The sequence below is a fragment of the Phoxinus phoxinus genome (assembly GCF_949152265.1).
Source record: "Phoxinus phoxinus genome assembly, chromosome: 25".
Lineage (NCBI taxonomy): Eukaryota > Metazoa > Chordata > Actinopteri > Cypriniformes > Leuciscidae > Phoxinus > Phoxinus phoxinus.
Genome location: NC_136900.1, coordinates 23,089,336 through 23,111,700, shown reverse-complemented (window position 1 = coordinate 23,111,700; position 22,365 = coordinate 23,089,336). Strand labels below are relative to the sequence as shown.

The 22,365-nt window shown below is 41.9% G+C and overlaps 1 protein-coding gene across 2 annotated transcripts in view; it reads right to left on the bottom strand.

Annotated features, from left to right (window-relative positions):
- Nucleotides 1–4,412: 4,412 nt before the first annotated feature.
- The window catches only part of osbpl5 (oxysterol binding protein-like 5), a 56,919-nt gene continuing 38,966 nt past the window's right edge, over nucleotides 4,413–22,365 (bottom strand). For both annotated transcript variants that reach the window (XM_079603459.1, XM_079603460.1), the window contains exons 9-22: nucleotides 15,206–15,407; nucleotides 14,066–14,250; nucleotides 13,867–13,948; nucleotides 13,151–13,249; nucleotides 11,848–11,944; nucleotides 11,637–11,735; nucleotides 11,279–11,376; nucleotides 11,101–11,190; nucleotides 8,436–8,572; nucleotides 6,980–7,159; nucleotides 6,728–6,857; nucleotides 6,394–6,508; nucleotides 5,019–5,121; nucleotides 4,413–4,945 (exon numbers count right to left, since the gene is read on the bottom strand). In XM_079603459.1, coding sequence (XP_079459585.1) covers nucleotides 4,810–4,945; nucleotides 5,019–5,121; nucleotides 6,394–6,508; nucleotides 6,728–6,857; nucleotides 6,980–7,159; nucleotides 8,436–8,572; nucleotides 11,101–11,190; nucleotides 11,279–11,376; nucleotides 11,637–11,735; nucleotides 11,848–11,944; nucleotides 13,151–13,249; nucleotides 13,867–13,948; nucleotides 14,066–14,250; nucleotides 15,206–15,407 — 1,753 coding nt within the window. In that variant the 3' untranslated portion in view covers nucleotides 4,413–4,809. The remainder of the gene's footprint in view (nucleotides 4,946–5,018; nucleotides 5,122–6,393; nucleotides 6,509–6,727; nucleotides 6,858–6,979; nucleotides 7,160–8,435; nucleotides 8,573–11,100; nucleotides 11,191–11,278; nucleotides 11,377–11,636; nucleotides 11,736–11,847; nucleotides 11,945–13,150; nucleotides 13,250–13,866; nucleotides 13,949–14,065; nucleotides 14,251–15,205; nucleotides 15,408–22,365) is intronic.

Here is a 22,365-nt window from a genome sequence, read left to right as displayed (position 1 = left end):
TGATCACTATGTAGACAATAAACAAACAGTTACCATGTAAACATTTATCAAATGACTCAATGATAAAAAAAAAAGTGCTGGCTAACATAAATTAAATGATCTGTATTGGATACGGCATACACTTGATTTTAACAAAGTTCAGGGAAGTTCAGGTTTTAAAGTTCAGGGAAGGAGGAGGCGGGAACCAACGAATGTTCAAGAAACTTTCAACCAAAAAAACAAAAAAACAAAATGAAAGTAAAGCGGCAGCTCCTCAAGACTGATTCATATAAACATGATAAAACAACATAAATAGTCTAGGCCTGGTGCGCTCATCTTGCACTGTCGCCACTTTTAACCTTTCTAGAGCTTCTCCGTGAGACTTGAGATCAGTGTGGCTCATTAGCGCTTACGCCACCGGCCTCGCTCCGTTCCCACGGCTCTCTGCCCCGCCCTGCTTGCCACATTGATGTAGCAATAACCTAAAACCAAGCAATCATGATTGAGATGTTGTACTAAAATAGACCTTGTCTCCTAACCTCCAGCTTTATTTGACGGTGTATTGCTTAAATGTAGCAATCACTGAAGTATATCACTGACTCATATGCTCCCAAATAACCACACCCAACTTCTGCCTGGAGGCTTTTTCTACATTCAGTTTCCTTGAACATTTTACCTACATACTGTAGGTGGGTTGAGGAAGTAGTTCTCTCTTTTGTTCTTTAACCAGATAAGACAGCAGACCGCAAATAATGCACTTTTATTTCACAGGCCTGCATTTACTCAGGGAAGTGAAGGAAGGAAGGGGTTTTTCAGACACTACACACTTACCATGTCCCAACAAGCCCTAGCACTGCCTGATGTGAGTGGGTGGTTGTTAGCATGTTGCTAATGTGTTTTGAGTGGCCACATTTAACCGTTGACGCATCTGCCATCTTAGAACAGTCCACATTTCAGATGCTGTTGTAACTCACATTAAAAATAAATGAGTTTTCCAAGATGGCACAACATTAAGCAGCGAATGGTTGTAAAAACTACAGATTTCAGATTTTTGAAGAATGAGGTGAACAGGTGAGAATGTGTTGGTTTCGCGTTTTTTATGGATTAACTCAACATTACAGGCTTTTAAACTACTACAGTAACTTTTGAATGGCGTGTTAGCTAATGCTGTCGTCTTGTTGTATTGTGCTAGTTTAGCTAAATCATCTGCTGAAGTCTTTTGCAGATATAGATGTTCATCCATGCATATATCTAGGTAGCAGACGCACAGTCAACTGGCGGACCGGCTTTGACAGTCCCAAAACTTTTGAACAATCTTTGTTAATCTAATCTAAATGCTTTCCTTATTGTGTATGTGAATGTTTCAAAGAAGACAAAGCAACATGTCGAAATGTAAAACTTTACTGTGGTGCTGTAATTGCAACAATCATTAACAAACAGTGAGCCATTCATTTCATTCAGGGAAGGTAACTGTACTGAGTGCTCTGTAAAAAAAAAGGAAAAGGCAAATGAAAAATTATTTTAAAAATGTAAATGGGTTGAACTATGGCTCAAGAGCACAAGCATCATTCAAGCACAAATTTCCTATATGAATCCTGCATTGGAAGCTTTGTACTTTGACCTTAACAGTTCCCCACTAAGGGGTCAATTTTACAACACAATAAAAACCTCGAGTAGAGAAAGCAATATGATGCTCTACTGGACTTGCTCCCAGAAAACCTGAATGAACGTGTTCTTAAAAACAGTGTGATTACATATAAAACAAATCAAGTGAAATGATCAAATAAATACATTCTCAATTTCAAAGGTTTCAAACAAATATATACACTTTAGATTCCCCAGTCACGCCTTCGCTATCGAACGCATCACACTTCATCGGAGCAACATCAATGAACTGGAACTTCCCAGAAGGCCTCACGTGTCTCTATTGGGACTGACCTAGCCAATGCCTAACAAACAGTCATAAATATGAATGTCTTAGGGGTGTGTGTTCACACTTGGCATGTTTGGCTCGATTAAAACGAACCCTGGTGCGATTGCTCTGTTAGTGCGGTTCATTTGAATAAGTGTGAACGCTGCCACCCGAACCCAGGTGCACAAGTGGACTGAGACCACCCGAACCCTGGTGCACAAGCGGACTGAGACCACCCGAACCCTGGTGCACAAGCGGACTGAGACCACCCGAACCCTGGTGCACAAGTGGACTGAGACCACCCGAACCCAGGTGCACAAGCGGACTGAGACCACCCGAACCCAGGTGCACAAGTGGACTGAGACCACCCGAACCCTGGTAAACAAGCGGACTGAGACCACCCGAACCCAGGTGCACAAGCGGACTTAGACCACCCGAACCCTGGTGCACAAGCGGACTGAGACCACCCGAACCCTGGTGCACAAGTGGACTGAGACCACCCGAACCCTGGTGCACAAGCGGACTTAGACCACCCGAACCCTGGTGCACAAGCGGACTGAGACCACCCGAACCCTGGTAAACAAGCGGACTGAGACCACCCGAACCCTGGTGCACAAGCGGACTGAGACCACCCGAACCCAGGTGCACAAGTGGACTTAGACCACCCGAACCCTGGTGCACAAGTGGACTGAGACCACCCGAACCCTGGTGCACAAGTGGACTGAGACCACCCGAACCCTGGTGCACAAGCGGACTGAGACCACCCGAACCCTGGTGCACAAGCGGACTGAGACCACCCGAACCCTGGTGCACAAGCGGACTGAGACCACCCGAACCCTGGAGCACAAGCGGACTGAGACCACCCGAACCCTGGTGCACAAGCGGACTTAGACCACCCGAACCCTGGTGCACAAGCAGACTGAGACCACCCGAACCCTGGTGCACAAGCGGACTGAGACCACCCGAACCCAGGAGCACAAGTGGACTGAGACCACCCGAACCCAGGTGCACAAGTGGACTGAGACCACCCGAACCCTGGTGCACAAGCGGACTGAGACCACCCGAACCCAGGTGCACAAGTGGACTGAGACCACCCGAACCCTGGTGCACAAGCGGACTGAGACCACCCGAACCCTGGTGCACAAGTGGACTGAGACCACCCGAACCCTGGTGCACAAGTGGACTGAGACCACCCGAACCCTGGAGCACAAGTGGACTGAGACCACCCGAACCCAGGAGCACAAGCGGACTGAGACCACCCGAACCCAGGTGCACAAGTGGACTGAGACCACCCGAACCCTGGAGCACAAGTGGACTGAGACCACCCGAACCCAGGAGCACAAGTGGACTGAGACCACCCGAACCCTGGAGCACAAGCGGACTGAGACCACCCGAACCCAGGTGCACAAGTGGACTGAGACCACCCGAACCCTGGAGCACAAGTGGACTGAGACCACCCGAACCCAGGAGCACAAGTGGACTGAGACCACCCGAACCCTGGTGCACAAGTGGACTGAGACCACCCGAACCCTGGAGCACAAGTGGACTGAGACCACCCGAACCCAGGAGCACAAGTGGACTGAGACCACCCGAACCCTGGAGCACAAGCGGACTGAGACCACCCGAACCCAGGTGCACAAGTGGACTGAGACCACCCGAACCCTGGAGCACAAGTGGACTGAGACCACCCGAACCCAGGAGCACAAGCGGACTGAGACCACCCGAACCCTGGTAAACAAGCGGACTGAGACCACCCGAACCCTGGTGCACAAGTGGACTGAGACCACCCGAACCCTGGTGCACAAGCGGACTGAGACCACCCGAACCCTGGTGCACAAGCGGACTAAGACCACCCGAACCCTGGTGCACAAGCGGACTGAGACCACCCGAACCCAGGTGCACAAGTGGACTGAGACCACCCGAACCCTGGTGCACAAGCGGACTGAGACCACCCGAACCCAGGTGCACAAGTGGACTGAGACCACCCGAACCCAGGTGCACAAGTGGACTGAGACCACTGAAAAGATGGGTCTTAGTTCACTTCCAAACAAACTTTGGTGCGGTTCGACTTGTCTGTATTGCGTTCATATTTCAAAGACATGTAAACGAACCAAAAACAGGAAGATGAGACCCTAAAAAGGACAGAAAGCTCAAGCATATGCCAACCATGCCTTTAGGTTCGGTGTCGAAATGCCAATCTGAACGCTAGTCCGGACCAAGCGAACCCAACTACAAGTGTGAACACACCCTCAGTCTTAGTCCTTATGGCTGATTGTTTGTTCGGTTATCATAGTGCTACCGTCAATTCTTCATCTAAATCTACACTACGCATTTGGTGTAGGAGCAAGGTTTTCCATTGTGTAGTGTACAATCAAGTTTGTAAACATGTACTCTTCTTTGTATTGTTCTATACAGAAACACTGTTTTGGTAAAATAATAAAATGAGCACATTTGCGTGGTTGAAAGCGTAAAGAAATTGCACTGGCGGACTTCACTGACTTTTCTTTTGTTTTTGTTTTTTCCCCCTTTTTGGCATCAGTATTAAGGCCCGGAGTATAAATGGAAGAGGAGTTTGTCGGCAACGCACACACAGACAAAAACCCATTCAACTGCATTCAAATGTGACACAAATATAGATGACCAATATTGCCAAGAAACAGTGCGTAGGGAAGAGGGAACACATCAATGAACAAGAGTGGCAGTACAGTATTTTACATCCACTCTTAAATGATTATCTGTCATATGAATTAAAACAAGAGTCTCTTTCTCTCTAATTGAAGTGCTTAGTGCTTGATGGTGGGCTACGGTTGGTAGCAACATCACGGTGGGGCATTCAAGGGGCTGTGTGACGGTGATGGTTTGGCTGTGTTTATTGCTAGGCAACGATTGCTAGGCGATGGTTGCTAGGTGACGGCATCTCAAGTGAAGACGTAGTTGATGAGTAGCTGAAAGAGCAACAGCATGCAGAGGATGAGACAGTGGCGACCGCTCAAGGACTTGCTCTCCTCCTCCGTCTTGTGTCGCGCTATCTGACGACCCAACGCACTCAGGTTTCTGAAGATACAGGGAACAGTGTTAGAAATGTACAGTATAGCGCTGAATACAGCATTTCAAAGGGTGTACTTGCCTCTGTATGTCTTGCTGTGTTTTCTGTATGGCTGCTACTGAGGCCTCTATGAGAGCGATGTCCTTCACTTCTTTAGTACATCTTCCACACTGGCTCAAAAAGCCTGATGAAGTCAAGATGAGACACATAAAACAATCTGAAGTCTTCAGTTCTTTTTTCAAGCATTGCATTTTATTTGATAATAATAATTATTATAAATATTTATTTTAGTTTTTAATAATTTTTAGTTTTATGATAAATTATTTGTTTCATATATTTTTGTTTAATATAATTAGATATTAATAATTATTTCCCCCCATATATATAATTATTTTTTCATAATACATATCTTTTTTTATAATACATATATTTCTTTATTTTATAATAAACATTTATTTTTGTTTTTTAATGTCTTTGTTTCAAAATAAATAATTTATATATATTTTTTGGTTTATAATATTTATTTGTGTTTACTTTAATTATATATTCATAATTAAATATGTTTTTCTATATATATATTTATTATTTCACAATAAATATTTTCTTTTGTAATAAATTATTTGTTTATATATATTTTGTTTAATTTAATTATATATAAAAAAAAATATTTATATATATACATTTTAATAGTAAAGATGTTCTTTGTTTTATAATAAATATTTGTTTTTTTATCTAATTATAATAGTTGATTTGTTTATTTAGTTTTTGTGTTTTGTAGCATTTATTTTGTTCAGTATAATTATATATATATATATATATATATATATATATATATATTTATTAGACATTTTATTTTATAATAGTTTTATTTTATAATACTTTTTTATTTAATAAAGAAAAATATTTTTATAATATACATTTATTGTTTATATTCATTTTGTAAATTTTATTTTGTAATAAAAATACATATCTTTATATAAATATTTTATATTTAAATAGATTATTTTTGAATTTTATTTAAATTTTTATCTTGTATAATCACTTGATTCTTATAAAAGCGTTGTCAAGCCGTTTGGATTTAATCAGTTCTTCGTTTTACTTCATGTTCTTTTTGTCTTGTTTTGGTTGTTGTTATTTGAATGTTTTCTTAAATGGTCAAATACTGTATAAATATTTTGTTGAATTTTATACAAGCATTTAAAAGTTGCGTCCAAATTATATTTATCGGTCCAACTAATTTAACTCTAATATACAGCAAGTCCTTTATAGCCAAGTGGATCTCACAAACTACTTCCAGATCTGATTGGATTAGATATATTTGAAGTCTTTGTAATAGTCGGACTCACAAACGATTTTAATTGCCGCAAGAACCGTTTATTCACCTCTTAACTATCAGAATGCAAACGCCTCTGTTTGCTCATGGTGTGTGTGTGTGTCTGACGGGACGATGACTTGCCTTCGTTGTCGGATGACTCGTGGTTGGGTTCTGGTGTGGTGCTGCTGCTCTCGGTGTTCTGACTGCAGCTGGACGGCTGGCTGCTTGACTTCCTGTGTTTGCCATGCACCCGCAGCTGTGTGACACACACACACACACACACACACACACACACACACACACACACACACACACACACACACACACACACACACACACACACACACACACACACACACACACACACACACACACACACACACGTCAAGTCAAACACACCCTAAAGGAGCGCAGGAAGAGTCCTTCTTCAGAAAATACTAGGAAATCCTGGGACTAAGTGTCCGGTGTGACTCACCTTCTTCTGTCCAGCCCAGTTCTGGCTGTAGGAGAAACTGTTGCGCTGACGCTGGGATTTCTCTTTCGTCTGGATGATGCCTTCTTTCTCAAACTGTACCAGGGAGCGCTCCGGATCCCACGGCTTAGTGCTGAGAACGTAATCGTAATGAGATTATTACTTATGGAAATGCTGCCAAATTTGGGGATTTGTAACCAATGGGAATTAGGGTATCCGTTAATTTAGCGTTCGCATTAATAAGTGTGAACGTACTCGGCATATTTGTAGTGCCACTCATTAGTGTCCGTGTTGAGAGTGAAGAGTCGTGGGTTCCAGGGTTTCTCGCTTCTCTCTCTGGCTTCCTGTCGCTGCGCTTCCTCCAGAACAAACTTCTCCTGTGTGGCACTGTTCTGGTCTTTATCGGTGATCGCTCGGGTCACGTGCTGCCACAGCCTGCGGGGGAAAACACACCGACCGCTTTACACTAGAAGCTTAACATTTTTCACAGCGCTTTGATGTGGCGTAACATAAACCAGAAAGTTTAGGTCGTTATGATCGACATATTCTTTGGTGATTTACAGATCAAGATTCCAAAGATCTAGGAAGTGATTTGTAGTTTTTAATCAACGGGTCAAGGTTTAGCATGAACTGTTAGCTTCTGAAGCTGGTGGATGCAGTAACTACACCATCTGGGTAAAAAAAAGTAGCAGCATTTTTCTCCATTGGCAGCAATGTAAATGACACCATATACTGGACTGGATTTTGCAAGCAAAATATAAATTGCTAATATTTTACTTCATTACTGTACATGTTTTACCTGAGATTGAGTTTTAAATTTAAAAGTTTCAAGTTTAATTGCTTTTATTTCTTAACAAATACCGCATAGAAATATAAAATAATACCTATATATATTTTTAATAAATGTATAAATCATCATATATTTCTATAAAAAAATAAATAAATAAATAAATAAAACAAATACATCTATAAAAAACAATGGTAACACTTTATTTTAGTCCTTGTTACATGTAGTAGTAATAACTATAAATTATGCATAATTACATGCAAATTAACTAACATGTAGTTAATTATTATTACACAGTACTTAAATGCATAATTACACTGTTACACGGATACCCTAAAATAAAACAAAAACAATATTATATATATATATATATATATATATATATATATATATACACACAAAATGTACACTACATATTAATTAAAATAAACAAATACAAATATTTAATTTTATATAATAATATATTATAGAATATAATATTATATATATATATATACACACAAAAAAATTACACTATATATATATATGAATTAAAATAAACAAATACAAATATTTAATTGTATATAATAATATATTAATATTATATATATAGATTATAAATAATATAATATAGATTGTAAAAATAATATATATATATATATATATATATATATATAATATAAAATAATAATAATTTATAATAATAATATACAATATTTGTATTCAAATGATAATTATTAATCTAAACTAACATACATACAAAAAATAAAAACAAATAAATCAGCTTAAACAACTGATTTCCGTAATATATAGTAAATTACAAATAAAAGCATATAGACAATCCATTTAGCAGCACTTTCTTTAGCCCTTTGTCTCTGTCTCTGAGTGTGTGTTGGTGTGCTTCTGAGTGTGTGTTGGTGTGCTTCTGAGTGTGTGTTGGTGTACCTCTGAGACTCGAACGCCTCCTGCTGGTCCATCTGCACCACCTGTCTCTTCAGCCTCTGTCCGCGTATGTCAGGTCCGGGGTCCCACAGCACCTCCTGCTGGCCCGTCTTCTTCTCCGTCAGGTGCACTTTACCATCCTGGAGGAACATGTGGATTTAAACACGCCTGTGAGATCATGTGCTGGCAGACATTCTGATAAGCAATGTTGTAGCCTGTGCCTTTACATTTTTGCCTAAATGTCACCCTAGGGATCAATAAAGTTCTGTCTTATCTTCTCTTATCTTTGAAGAGACACCTGGATGATTAAGTTAGCCACAATCCTTTCAATGCACATAGAGGATCTGTGTGCTTATTATTGTACAAATCAAACCATCCATCCATCCATCTTCCTGTAAGATGCTGATGAATCCAGCCAACAATATTTAATATTTAAAGGGGTCATGACATGATGAATCAAATTAGCCTTGATCTATTCACATATAAGGGATCTTTGTACTATTAAAACATCCTGGAAGTTTCATAACTCAAAATGTCCTCATTATTATAATTCTGTCAGGACCACTATCATCAAATACGATTGCCAATTCGTTTGGATTGGCGGTATGGTTCCTTTCCGGGCAAGAACAGCCTAGCATGGATAAGAGCAGCAATAACCCCCTTAGGGTAACAGAACAGAACCAACATGAATGCTTTGCAGATATCATTAATTCAAAATTTTAAAGTACAACATAATTCGAGAATTTATTCTGATTCAAGGGAATGCCAAATCCTGACTGGGCGAGAGGAGGAGCTGGGGATGGAGGAGGGTAATTTCCTCCGGAGAAACGCGATAGCTCCTGATATATGTATACAGTGATGGACGTCGCATTCCTGTAGGTAGACGTGGATCAGCTGAGAGTCAGCTGATGCGAGCTTGACTAACGTGACCTGCCAGAACTGACGCTACGCTTGATACAAAGCATTTATCTAATCAAGCTCCCAAAACGTTTCGTTCTCTTCATAGGTTCAATCACCGCTGCGTAGCTTAAGACTAGACCTCTGTGTGTGCCGATTGTCTGAAGCCTTATAGAATCACGCCAATTCATTGGATGATGGCGCGGGCGCCGCCCCGCCGCTCTTACCTCGTATCAGCATTCTTCATCTGCACTTCAGCGACTGTAAATAGTGGAACTCAGTTCTCCTTGCGGTGAAGTGCCATGGAGTTTCGTCGTTGCCTGCCGCCATGTGCTCGCTTTATTGCGAGCGCAAAAGTGTATGCTTACACACAGTAAGTGTGTTAAATGTTTTTTAACATAAATGCTGTTCTAGGTTTTGTCAAAATGTAAATTTTGTGACAATCTGCTTCTCATAACCCTCCGCTCTAGGCTCACGGTTTTTGAGAATGAGTAATCTGCCCCCGTCATGCGAGTTATCTGGTCGTTGTACTAGTTACGGTAGTTTGGTATTTCGTTCCCACTGCGTCTTAAGCTACGCAGCATTGAGTGAACCTATGAAAGAGAACATCTCGGGTTACTGATGTAACCTATATTCTCTGAATAGGGAACGAGGCGCTGCATTCGCTGGCAAGCGGCAGCGCAAGGATTTTTTCAGATTTTTCTTTTTCGGCAGAGAAATCTGAGGAGCAGATGGCGCGCGCGCCAATATAATATGACGACGTAAGAGCGTCGGGGCGGCGCCCGCGCCATCAGCCAATGTATTGCCGTGATTCTATAAGGGCTTCAGACAATCGGCACACCCAGAGGGCGTTCCCACTGCGTCTTAAGCTACGCAGAGTCTCTATTCAGAGAAGATAGGTTACATCAGTAACCCGAGACCTTTTGATATTGCAGGATTTGTGATGTCACACAAGTCAAGTCAAGAATATTTATATAGCGCTTTTCACAATACAGATTGTATCAAAACAGCTTCAGAGTATTAAATTAAAATAATAATAAAACGTCCATGTTTGGTAATGCTAATCAATAGTATTATTCATTGATTAATTAAATTGAATATCCCCAACTGAGCAAGCCAAAGGCAAATACATTTGCACATGACTGCCTTAAGAACAAGACATCGACGAATAGTTACATCATTGCATCATAGCCCACTGGCATTCAGTCACTTATCGGCTGACATTTGCCTACACTGGATGTGAGTAAAAGCGAAAAGAATCCATTGTAATCACTGATGCTGTCAACACTGGATATAGCATACAGATGAGTGTTCAGTTTGTGACACTCAATGCGCTTGAGTGTGTCGACAATAGGACAAATGGAAGAGTGGAAGAGGAAATAGAAGAGAAAGAACGTTCGCTTTGAAACGTCCAGTTTCAACAGCTCATACAGACATTAGAAGGATCCCAGCGTCGGAAAAACAAGTGGATAGTTTATTTTAACGGTGTCCTGGATCGTGTCGGAGGATTATATGCTTTGTAAACAAGGCACAGTTTGATGGAGAGTTTGCAAAGAAGCTTTTGTTGAAAGATGAAGATCCAACTGTATTGGATCTGACAGCGGCATCACAAACCGTAAGTGATTTGATAATGCGTTGTCTTAACATTTTAAGTGAACCTCAAGGAACATATTAAAATAATGGGAAAAAAAATCCATGCCATGACCCCTTTAAAACTGAGGAAATATTGGTGATGTGGACTTTTCTTTTATGTATCCAAAAATTCTCCTACCCAGTGGCCATCTACTGTAGCCAGAACGTCTTCCCCCATGCGTATCTTTCCAGAAATCTGGTTAACGTTGCAAGAGCTGCCAAGAAAAGGCTGGGACAGAGAGAAAGACAACAGTTGTAAGATTATGATTAAAACAATACATTAAGTGTCATTGGTGAGGTTTGGAACTCCAGAATACCTTCAATTTGAATTCAAGTTCTGTATAACATTGTGTTTTTTCACACTCAATTGTGATTTTCCCACCAAGCTCCAAAGTCATTGTACCATACAGAATACCTGTAAGAAATTCACAGTTTCTGTTTATTAATGTTTCATGAAAACTTTAACAGTTTTCTCATTATTTACTCACCTTAATATTATTCCAAAAAATAAAATGATGGTGAGTAAATAATGATACAATTATTTTATTTTATCTTTAGTTACGATTCCAAAAATATATATATTCATTATTTATGGGTGTACTATTCCTTTAAGCCATAATTCAAAATTCAGCATGGTTTAATTATGAAGTTTAGATTCAGATTGAAGTCTATCACCTTTACAGTGAGCGTATGGCATTGTGATGATGTACTCTTCATCTCGGGGCAAAAACAAGAGCCTGGCCTTTCCATCTAGGATCGCAGACAGCGAGTTCCCTTTAAGAAATGACACTGAGGTTATAACCACGATCAAACAAGAGAAGCACAAAGGTTGTGTGCTGAAATCTCTGTATGTCTGGATTTGAACTTCAGCATGAAATTTACATACCATAAAATTTGGATTTGGCCAGAATGCTTCCACTAATGCAGAATCCATCTTTCTTATTGCTGATGTAGAAGGCGGAAACAGGAGGGTGATGAGAAACCTGAAAGTACAAAAGTGAACTGCTTATCAGGCGAGCTTATCGGTTTCCATAGCAAACAGAGATTGTAGTCATGTTTACAATATGTGCACAGCAAGACAAATGTCCTAGCAACACCATTTATTACATTAAGATTCACTAGAAAGTTTCCAAATACTTGTTTTAATATCAGTATATCTTTTTAAAATGCCACTTGGATTGATACTTTGCATTTAAAGGGATAGTTCACCCAAATATGAAAATGCTGTCATTAATTACTCACCCTCACGTCATTCCAAACCCATAAGACTTCCGTTTATCTTCGGAACACAAGTGAATATTTTTTAATGAAATCTGAGCAATTTCTGTCCCTCCGTTGACAGTTCACGTAACTACCATTTTGACGCTTCAAAAAGTTCAAATAAAGATCATAAAACGAATCCATATAAATTGAGCAGTTTAGTCAAAATTTTCTGAAGAGATTCGATCGCTTTATATGATGAACAGGTAAATGGAAGCTCAATAATGCTTGCTTGACGTGCGAGCACCAATGAGGTTCATTCTCGTGTTACGCAGCACGTTTGAGCTTCTGCAAGAACCAATGAGGTTCATTCTCGTGTTACGCAGCACGTTTGAGCTTCTGAAAACCAATGAGGTTCATTCTCGAGTTACGCAGCACGTTTGAGCTTCAGGAACAACCAATGAGGTTCACTCTCGTGTTACGCATCACGTTTGAGCTTCTGCAAGAACCAATGAGGTTCATTCTCGTGTTACGCAGCACGTTTGAGCTTCAGGAAGAACTAATGGGGTTTGTTCTCGCACGTTAAACAAGTACATTTGAGCTTCTGTTTATGTTCGCTGATCAATGTTATTATGTGAATAAAAGCTTAATTTTTTTTTTTTTCAAAATAAGTGATCGAGTCTCTTCAGAAAAAGACTAAACTGCTCGATTCATATGGATTAGTTTTACGATCTCTTTATGAACTTTGTGAAGCGTCAAAGTGGTAGTTGCATAGCTGTCAATGAAGAGACAGAAAGCTCCCAGATTTCATTAAAAATCTCTTCATTTGTGTTCTGAAGATGAACAAAGGTCTTACGTGTTTGGAACAACAAAAGTGTGAGACAACATAATTGATGACAATTTTGGGTAAACTAACCCTTTAATGCAATGTCAAATATTTTTAAGTGTGACAGTCCAAACACTTTTTAAACACATAATTCTAGTCTCACCTGCTCTGCTATGTAAAATGTACAGCTGTCTGTTTGTGGATGCAGCCAACAGCATCGAAACATTTCTCCTAGAATAGGGTTATATGGTTTCTTCAGACCCTGAAAGACATACAAATGAACACCCGTAAGACTTAAAAACAAATATATATATTTATGTTTTATTTATTTAGCAAGGGCGCATTAAATTGACCAAAAGAGACAGTAGGGGTAATTATAATGTAACAAAGGTTATCTATTTATAAAAAAAAAACATCAAGGTTTCCAAAAAAATATCAAGCAACGTTTCAGCATTGATAATAAAACAAATGTTTCTTGTGCAGACAATCAGCATATTAGAATGATTTCTGAAGGATCATGTGACACTGAAGACTGGAGTAATGATTCTGAAAATTCAGCTTTACCATCAAAGGAATAAATTACATAATAAAATGTATTAAATGGAACAGTTATTTTAAATATTTTACAAAATGTAACTGTTTTTAGTTACTATATTTTTCATCGAATTAATGCAGCCTTTGTGAGCATAAGGCACTTTTTTCAAAAACATTTAGAATATTACCGACCCCAAACTTTTGAACGAACATTTTGGTGTTTTCATCCAGTTATTTTTATGAGATACCCCAAAATGTGCATAAAATTCCACGTATGGAATCCTGGTTACTGTGAACTGGTTTATGATTCTCATATCTCAATCCAAAAATTAGCACCCAACTTGCCTTTGGTTTCTTGTAGAAGCCTGACAGATACCAGCGCAAGACCTGCTTCATCCTGCAGTACGGGCTCTCTTCCGTCACAGCCCTAAAACAAAAATATATATGATGATTATCTCTTCTCCAACAAACCCTGTGAAACTTCAAAATGCTAGTTTTAGTAAAATGCGGCTGGCTGCAGTAGTGATGCTAATGAGGTGCTTACTGGGACAGCAGGTCAGCGTGGTAATAGTAATCTGACAGCTTGTCCAAAAATGAACGCGGCTCCAGGATAAACGTTGGCAAAACCACTTTAGACAGGTCCATCCCGGGCCTCAGCTGCTTCAGGAGAGTCCAAATTAAACCCTTATTCTCATCTGAGACGGTCTCGACCTGGGACGCCTCACCAGCCTGTGATGACAACAGAAAATATATATATTTACCTTGAATGCCATTTAAGTCATTTTGGATAAAAGCATTTGCTAAATGCAAAATTTTTAAATGTTAATGCATCTGTTAAAAAATAAAGATACCCATTGTCATCAGTAACTAGTCTTTGCTACATTTCAGCCGTTTCAATTAAAATGGGCCTTGCAACAAAAGGCGCCTTCAGAAATACCGGAAATTAACGGGGGCTTAGGGCAAAAATGCCACCAAATTAGATAAAAAAAGCCCCCAAAATTCAAGGTATGGTACAAAAAAAATGTCCCTGTATGAGTTCTTGATTTTAATATCTATAAGCAATAGGCTACCACACAAGGAAGGGTGCTGTTTTCCCGATTATAAGCACGACTGCAAACACGATATTGATTTTGTTACAACAGTTCAATAAACAAGAGGTTAATACTAGGTGACCAATTAACCAATTAAAAAGGTATAAATCCCTGTATGACATTACGCTGTACCAGCGGTTTGTAAAATGAACGGATGGATGATTCAGCTGCAGGTGCCATCTTATGGTCAGACGTGGGAATTTATTTGGCCCACGACTCTCACAGTGCATTATGGGTATTCTCTAGCTGTTGAGCGTACATCAGGTTGTACGCTCATTATTGCGGTGCATTGTGGAATTGAATGAGTGCACGCAATAACGTCCACTATGGTTTCAGACACCACTACAAATGGCTGTTCCCTCAAATAATGCCCTATTTTTAAGCTGACAATTTTACTTCTAAGGGCAAATTTTAATTGGTTAACATATAATTTCTCTTTGTTTTAGCTAGTCTTCATTGACAGGAAAACACAATATACAAAAAACACAATCACTGCATAACCGAAACACAATTAACTTTGTGCTGGTTAGACAAAGCAGTTCATTCAGGCCAAACAGAGACTGTGATGTGATGAAGCCATATTAAGTTATCACCTCTCCCATCTCTTCATGGGCTTCTTCAACGAACGCTGTTGCCTGGAGGCACACGTCATCTGATTGGTCCATATCACTTTCCTCAGTCAATCTGCCTCCATTCTCATTGGCTGCATTGTCTGAGTCTTCATGGGTCTCCCTCTCCGATTTGTCCGAGTTGGCGTCGTTCTCCATATGGTTTTCCAACATGGAGTCATTCAACCTTTAAAAAACACAAACAAATGACCATGTGAGATTTGTTCCGGGTACAATTTGTACATTTTCATTCTTTATATTTATTTTTTAAACATGCTTAATTATTTATTATTTCATACACGCTTTAATTTGTTCTTTTAATATGAATTGTTTATTCTGATCCTGCCTTTGAAATGTATTTATTATGTTCACATTCAAAGCCTGTCGAGATCAGTTGCCAAAGCAACAAATCACATGACGATTATCTTCATGAGTAATTTGAAGGACAGGGCCGTCACCATGGTCACAAGAGGTTCATTATATGAGCCTAAATTCAAAATTCCTGTTTTGTCCCATTTAATGCCTCAGGCAAAACATCGCTAAAGAGAAATATGAGGCATCTGACTAGTAAAAGGGTCTTGCATTAGTAATCTGACCATTAGCAAAACGCATGACATAAACCAATCTCTTTGTGTCCCCCACACACAGAGATAAGAGGAAAACCAGCATATGTCCTGCGTCGCTGGCTGTCAGCAGGCTAGCAAGCCAAACAAGAAATGTGTCCTTACCTTGCTAAGGATATTTTATTCCTGAAACTCCAAAGATTGGTAAATCAAAAATACCAAACACAGAAACGTTCTCAGTATACAGTCAAAAAACAGAGATTTCCCACTATAGTTCCTGTTCCGACTGGTGTTTGCACAGGAAAGCTCCGCAGTAACGTGTTTTCCAAAGCTGTTTTTCCAGCCTCACAGCTTCTCTGATGCGTGTACGCGCTTGTACGAGTGTGTTTGTTTGTGCTGATGGTGGTGTTGAGTTTACATTCTCCTCATCTCTTCCTGCTCCTCTGCCTTTCACGTAAACCTTTAGGGCACAGTTGATTGGACGAGAGCTTCAAAGTGGCCAGAAAGAGGCAGGGTTTGGAATAAATGATTGCCAGCTCAAGCATGTCACTGGCAAACAACGTCTACTATTTCTCTTCCTCTCAGGTATGCAAACACTATGTAATTTAAACACACTTTGAATCTTATTTGACTATTTTGTGGAGAATTTAAAATAATTATTAATGTTTGGTGATATCTGATGTCATGGTTATAGCATGTGTTCAGCTACTTATTGAATGACAGCATTATAGGATTTAAAATATTTGTATTTAAATTTAATGAATAAAGGTGTAAAAATAAAATAATGAATAATACAATTGTTGATAGTGGAAATCAATCAATCAAATGTATAACACATACATATTTTTATATGATCACATCATTACTAATGATGTTTGCTAAACCAGGCAAACTTACCAACTGCATAGCAACAAGCTAAAAACCAAATCAAAACCAGATCAGAAAACCAACACACAAAAAATATATTGGGTTACGACTGTAACCATTGTTCCCTGAGAAGTGACGACACTTTGGGGAATGTCGGGATAGCGTCTGAAGCATGTGTGGAACTAGTCCAATCAGGATTGGTGTTGCATCATGATGTCACTTGACGGGAGTACTTGACGGGAGTACACAGAAGCTACAAAGGGAAGCTGGCACATAACAGTGTTAGCTTCTAACAGGTCGAACCCAAGACCCGAGACATTCCTTTTCGAAGACGACACTGCGCCATAATGACTAGTGCCTGTCCTGGTGTGAAGCTTGTCTGGGACAACTCAGGACATAAGGACTTGAGGAACCCGCCGTGGAGGGAAGACCTAGGCTGTAATACTTATGAAAGTGTGTAGGAAAGCCCAGCCAGCAGCATTACAGACCTCTTGAAGGGAAACCCCCGATAGCAGGGCTTTGGAGGATGCCAATTCTCTAGTCAAGTGGGCTCTTATAAGGAAAGGCAAAGGCAGACTGCACGCCTCATATGCTGAATAAATAGTCTCCACAATCCACCAGCTAATGGTATGCTTTGAGGCAGGGGAACCCTTTTTAAGGAACCCAAAACAAACAAGTAGCTGGAGCGACTTCCTCCAGCACGAGGACCTACGTACATAGGCCTCCAAAGCCCAGACAGGGCATATTATATGTAGCTTTTCCTGATCAGCCGACACATGTGGTGGAGAATGAAAAGCCTGCAAGAAAACAGACCGTGCCACATTAGATGGCACCTTGGGCACGTGACCTGGCCCAGGGTGGAGAATGGCCTTTACTCTTCCAGGAGCAAACTTAAGGCTAGAGGGAGAAACAGATCGCGCCTCCAGGTCCCCAACTCTCGTGAGGAACATAATATCTAGCAGGAAGCCTACTTTGAAAGAGAAAAACTTATCCGACACCTCATCAGTGGATTTGAAGGGTGCCATGGATAACCCTTCAAGAATCACTGTCAGGTCCAAAACAGGAACCCTGGCGTGGACATGCCTCATCCTCTGAGCACCACGAAGGAAACAAACAATTAGTTGGCGTCTCCCCATAGGACCATCGCTTTAAGGCATGTGGAAGGGAGCTATGGCTGCCACATAGACCTTCAGTGTGGACAATAATAATAACACTTTAGTTTAGGGCCCAATTCACTAGTTGCTTGTTAGTATATATATTAGGACTATCACCTTTATAACATACTAACATGTTTATTAGTACTTATAAAGCACATATTAATGCCTTATTCTGCATGACCATACTCTACATCCCATAATCCTGACCCAATTCCTACCAATAACTAAATTTAACTACCTTAACTATTAATACACAGTAATTAGGAGTTTATTGAGACAAGTCGTAGTTTATAGTTAGTTAATAGTGAGAATTGGACTAAACCTAAACTAAAGTGTTACCATATTATGTATATTATATGTTAAAAGTCCGTGCCCTGACATAGACTACGTTACCCATAATGCATGTGTTCGTTTGTAGTTTGATCGATCGCGGTTGCGCTAGGCGCTTTCACTTTGGGGTGATCCAGTGACATGAGAGCATCATTAACAGTGCAGAAAATTGCCATCCTTTATTAATCCTGCGCTAATCTTGTGTGTATGAGTGCTGTGTGCGTCCTTAAGATATAACCACACACACACACACAAACACACACACACACACACACACACCCACAAACACACCTATTTGTTACCTTTAAACCATCATCATCTCCATGTACCTGACTCTTCATTAATAAATTCTCAAAACTGCAACATGGGATTTGCCTATTCCTTCTGACCGAGGAAGACTCAGTTGATGAGCAATTCATAATCAGCCGCAGACGCACACGGTCTCTTACAAGTGGTCCTTCGAGCCGGAGGTTTATTGGCTGAGTCAACAAGATGGCAACTCCACAAGATGAAGTTCCTCAGGAGGAAAGTCCAAATCATAGTTCCCGTCCAAGAAGGAGCAGAAAGCTTCCGGGACATCTGGCGGAGTTTGAGCACGACCTACCTGATCCAGAGGAGACAGAGTCTTCAAGCAGCAGCAGTTCAGAGGAATGTGATAAGGAGAAGAAGAAGGAGAGGAGAAAATGGAAGAGAATGGAGGCAGCTTGGGGCAGTGTACTGAAAACAATGAATGAGATGCAAATCACTATGAAGGAGACCAGTGGTGCAATAACCAAGCGTGTGGAACGACTGGAGCGAGCATGTGAATCATCCAGTCCTCTCCCTACTCAGAGTGATGCTCAACAACAAGATAGAGCCGATTCGCTTCCTGCTCTACTCCAAACACCACAGCATAGCAGTGTGGGCATAAGCAGCATCCATACTACTGATCAGCTACACATCCTGGCACCAGCAGTGAGGCAGGACATTAGGACGCCTGTGAACCTGTTCAGGCCAGTAGAACCTATTGCATCTTCACCACTGCGAAATGCAAACCCCATTCTCCATTCAGCACCAAAGTCAGCTCCACTACCTTTAAGCACTATTATTCAACCTACTTCAAATATTCAGACAGTGCCGCTATCACCGAACCCTGTAGCTCAACCTGCACAGCAGCCAGGAGCATTGCTAGTACCTCAACCTGTGCTTCAGCAGCCGCCAGCGACACCGCCTGTACTGCAGCCCAGGGTGAATACTGCATTTCAGCCCGCAGGTCAGTCTGCATCTTGGCCCGCGCCACAGCCGGCCCACCAGCTGAGGATCCCTGTGGCCCATCCAGGTATTCAGCCGGCAACGCTACCTGCTCCGCCCCCCAGAATGAGTCATGTGATTCAGCCTGCTCTACAACCTGTCAGTCAAGTAGCCCAATCAGTACAGTTTGAGAGGCTTGAACCACGTCAGGCTGAGCCCCTATACAGTCAGAGGTACCAACACCCGCAGCCTCCAGGCAGCTCCACCCAGGTACTCTCTACACAATCCCACGACTTATCTGCAGTCTCAGCGTCACTGTATCAGCCACCACCGGGGGTATCAGCGCCGCACACTTATAGCCAGCTTTATGCAGCTCCACCTCCTGATTCAGCCCGCTACTACTCTGCTGCATATCCATCAGTCTCTGCCTACCCCTCACTGCCTGCTGCATTTACTGCACAAGACTCAGTACGTCCTGCAGCTGAAGTCACCCAGCCAAACCTGATGGAGATGATCTTAGCATCTGCATATGGCATCCCGAAGCCTAGACTGGTGACATTCAAATCAGGTAGAGAGTGTGACTTTGTATTACTGAAGAAAGGACTGGACAGCCTACTTGGGCCACATGCTCATCTCACAGAGGAGTATAAATATCACATTCTGATAGATCAGTTAGAGCATCCATGTGCGTTACAAGTGGCCAAACGCTATATTCATGACCGCACTCCTTACACTAGTGCAATGAGAGCTTTGGAGCAGAGATATGGGCAACCTAGGCAATTAGTCCAGAGTGAACTGAGTGCTATACTTAACTGCTCTCCTATTAAGGCAGGTGACCCTCAAGCCTTTGAAGATTTCTCCCTGGCGGTGTCCAGCCTAGTGGGCCTTCTCAGTACTATGGACGATGTAGCAGCCAGTGAGCTCCAGTGTGGGTCACACGTAGACAGGTTACTCACTAAGCTTCCGCCTAGCTACAGAGACAGTTTCATTGAGTACTGCATCACACGTGGTATCATACGCACTGGTAGCAGTTGCACCTACAATATGTACGACTTCTCCGGGTGGCTCGAGCGCAAGTCTCAAGTTCTACAGTTATCACGGCAAGCCAGTCAGCCACAGCTCTCAGACAGACCACGCCCAGAGAGGGGCAACCCCAGAGCCTCTGCCGGGTACAGGGCACAGAGTAAGTCTACATCCATCTATTATGGCTCAGATCCCGATCGAACACAGCCAAAGATAGACACTAAGGCACACATTACTAATCCTTCTTCCTCCTCTAAGAAGAAGCAGTTTAAGCCATACTGCCCATACTGTGAAGGGACAGAGCACTACCTCAGTGGCTGTGTAGATTTTAAGAAGCTAGACCTCAAAGCTGTAGCTTCTTGGATAAAGGAAAAATCCAGATGCTGGCGCTGTGGCCGTAAACACACCCCCGAGCAGTGCACTCTTAAGAAGATGTGTAGCACCTGTGGAGAACAGCACTTATTAGTGCTTCATGACCTGGCTGAAGCGAAGAGGAGGGACCCAAATATCCTGACAGTGAGCACCAGCCGAGTGTTTTTGGCTCCTATCAGTCACTCTGGCCGTGTAATGCTGAAGGTTGTGCCCATCCAGTTACACTATCAAAGTAAATCTCTGGACACATATGCTCTTCTTGATGATGGCTCAGAGAAAACCATTATACTCCCTGCTGCTGTCAAGTCGTTAGGCTTAATCCAGGAGGAGGAAACTCTGTCTCTGCGTACTATTCGTCAAGATGTGATCCATATCAAAGGAGGTTATGTCTCTTTCCAGATGTCCCCAAAGGCCAAGCCGAAAATACGTTACAAGATAACGCGTGCCTTTACCGCCCAACAGCTCAGCCTAGCTGAACAGTCATGCCCAGTGGAGCTCTTAAAGGAGAAGTATCATCACCTACAGCGAGTGCAGCTTGAAGGATTCAATCAAATACAGCCACTTGTGTTAATCGGCTCCGACAATGCTCACCTCATAACTCCTGTCCGTGCTATCCTGCGAGGTTCAGCCCAAGGACCTGTCGCCGTCTGCACCAAGCTCGGTTGGGCTATCCAAGGTCCGAGCTGCAGTATGCCTACACAGCAGAGGGAGGCTCACTGCCTGAACATATCATGCCTTTCTCCTGCCATTGCCCTTCAGCAGGATGTACAGCGTCTGTGGCAACTAGATGCTCCCATCCATAGACCTGGGAAGGAGGTCACGCGCTCAAAGGAGGACAGAGAGGCCATAGCCATGTTAGAGGTAAAGACCATCAGAGTACCTGTGGATGGTGTAGAGCGATATGCCACTCCTCTGCTCAGGAAGAAGGACTTCCCACAGATGCAGGTCTCTTCTGAAGTAGTTAAAGGCCTTCTGAGGTCCACTGAGCGTAAGCTAGCTAAGAATCCTGACCTGGCACTCACATACAACCAGGAGATCAAGAGGTTGATAGATTCTGGTTATGTTGTAAAGCTGACTCCCGAAGAGATCCATAGCTCTGCTGAATCTTGGTATGTACCACACCACATTGTGCATCACAACAACAAAGCTCGTGTGGTCTTTAACTGCTCCTTTGAGTTCCAGGGGACCGTTCTTAACCATTACCTCCTGCCAGGACCTCCCCTGGGGCCTACACTGCTGGGTGTACTCCTGCGTTTCCGCCAGTATCCTGTAGCAGTGAGCGGAGACATAAAGGCCATGTTTCACCAGATCCGCCTGCTCCCTGAAGACTGCCCGCTGCTGCGGTTCTTATGGAGAGACTGTGAAACAGAGAGGCCCCCAGATGTATATGAGTGGAGAGTCCTGCCCTTTGGGACAACATGTAGCCCCTGCTGTGCTACCTTTGCCCTTCAGAGCCACGTAAGGGAGCACAGAGACACCTATAAAGACATCTACGACTCTGTACACACAGCGTTCTACGTGGACAACTGCCTGCAGTCCTTTTTTGACCCACAAGAGGCCAAATTGCTCATCGACAGAATGAGAGAGCTGCTTATCCAAGGTG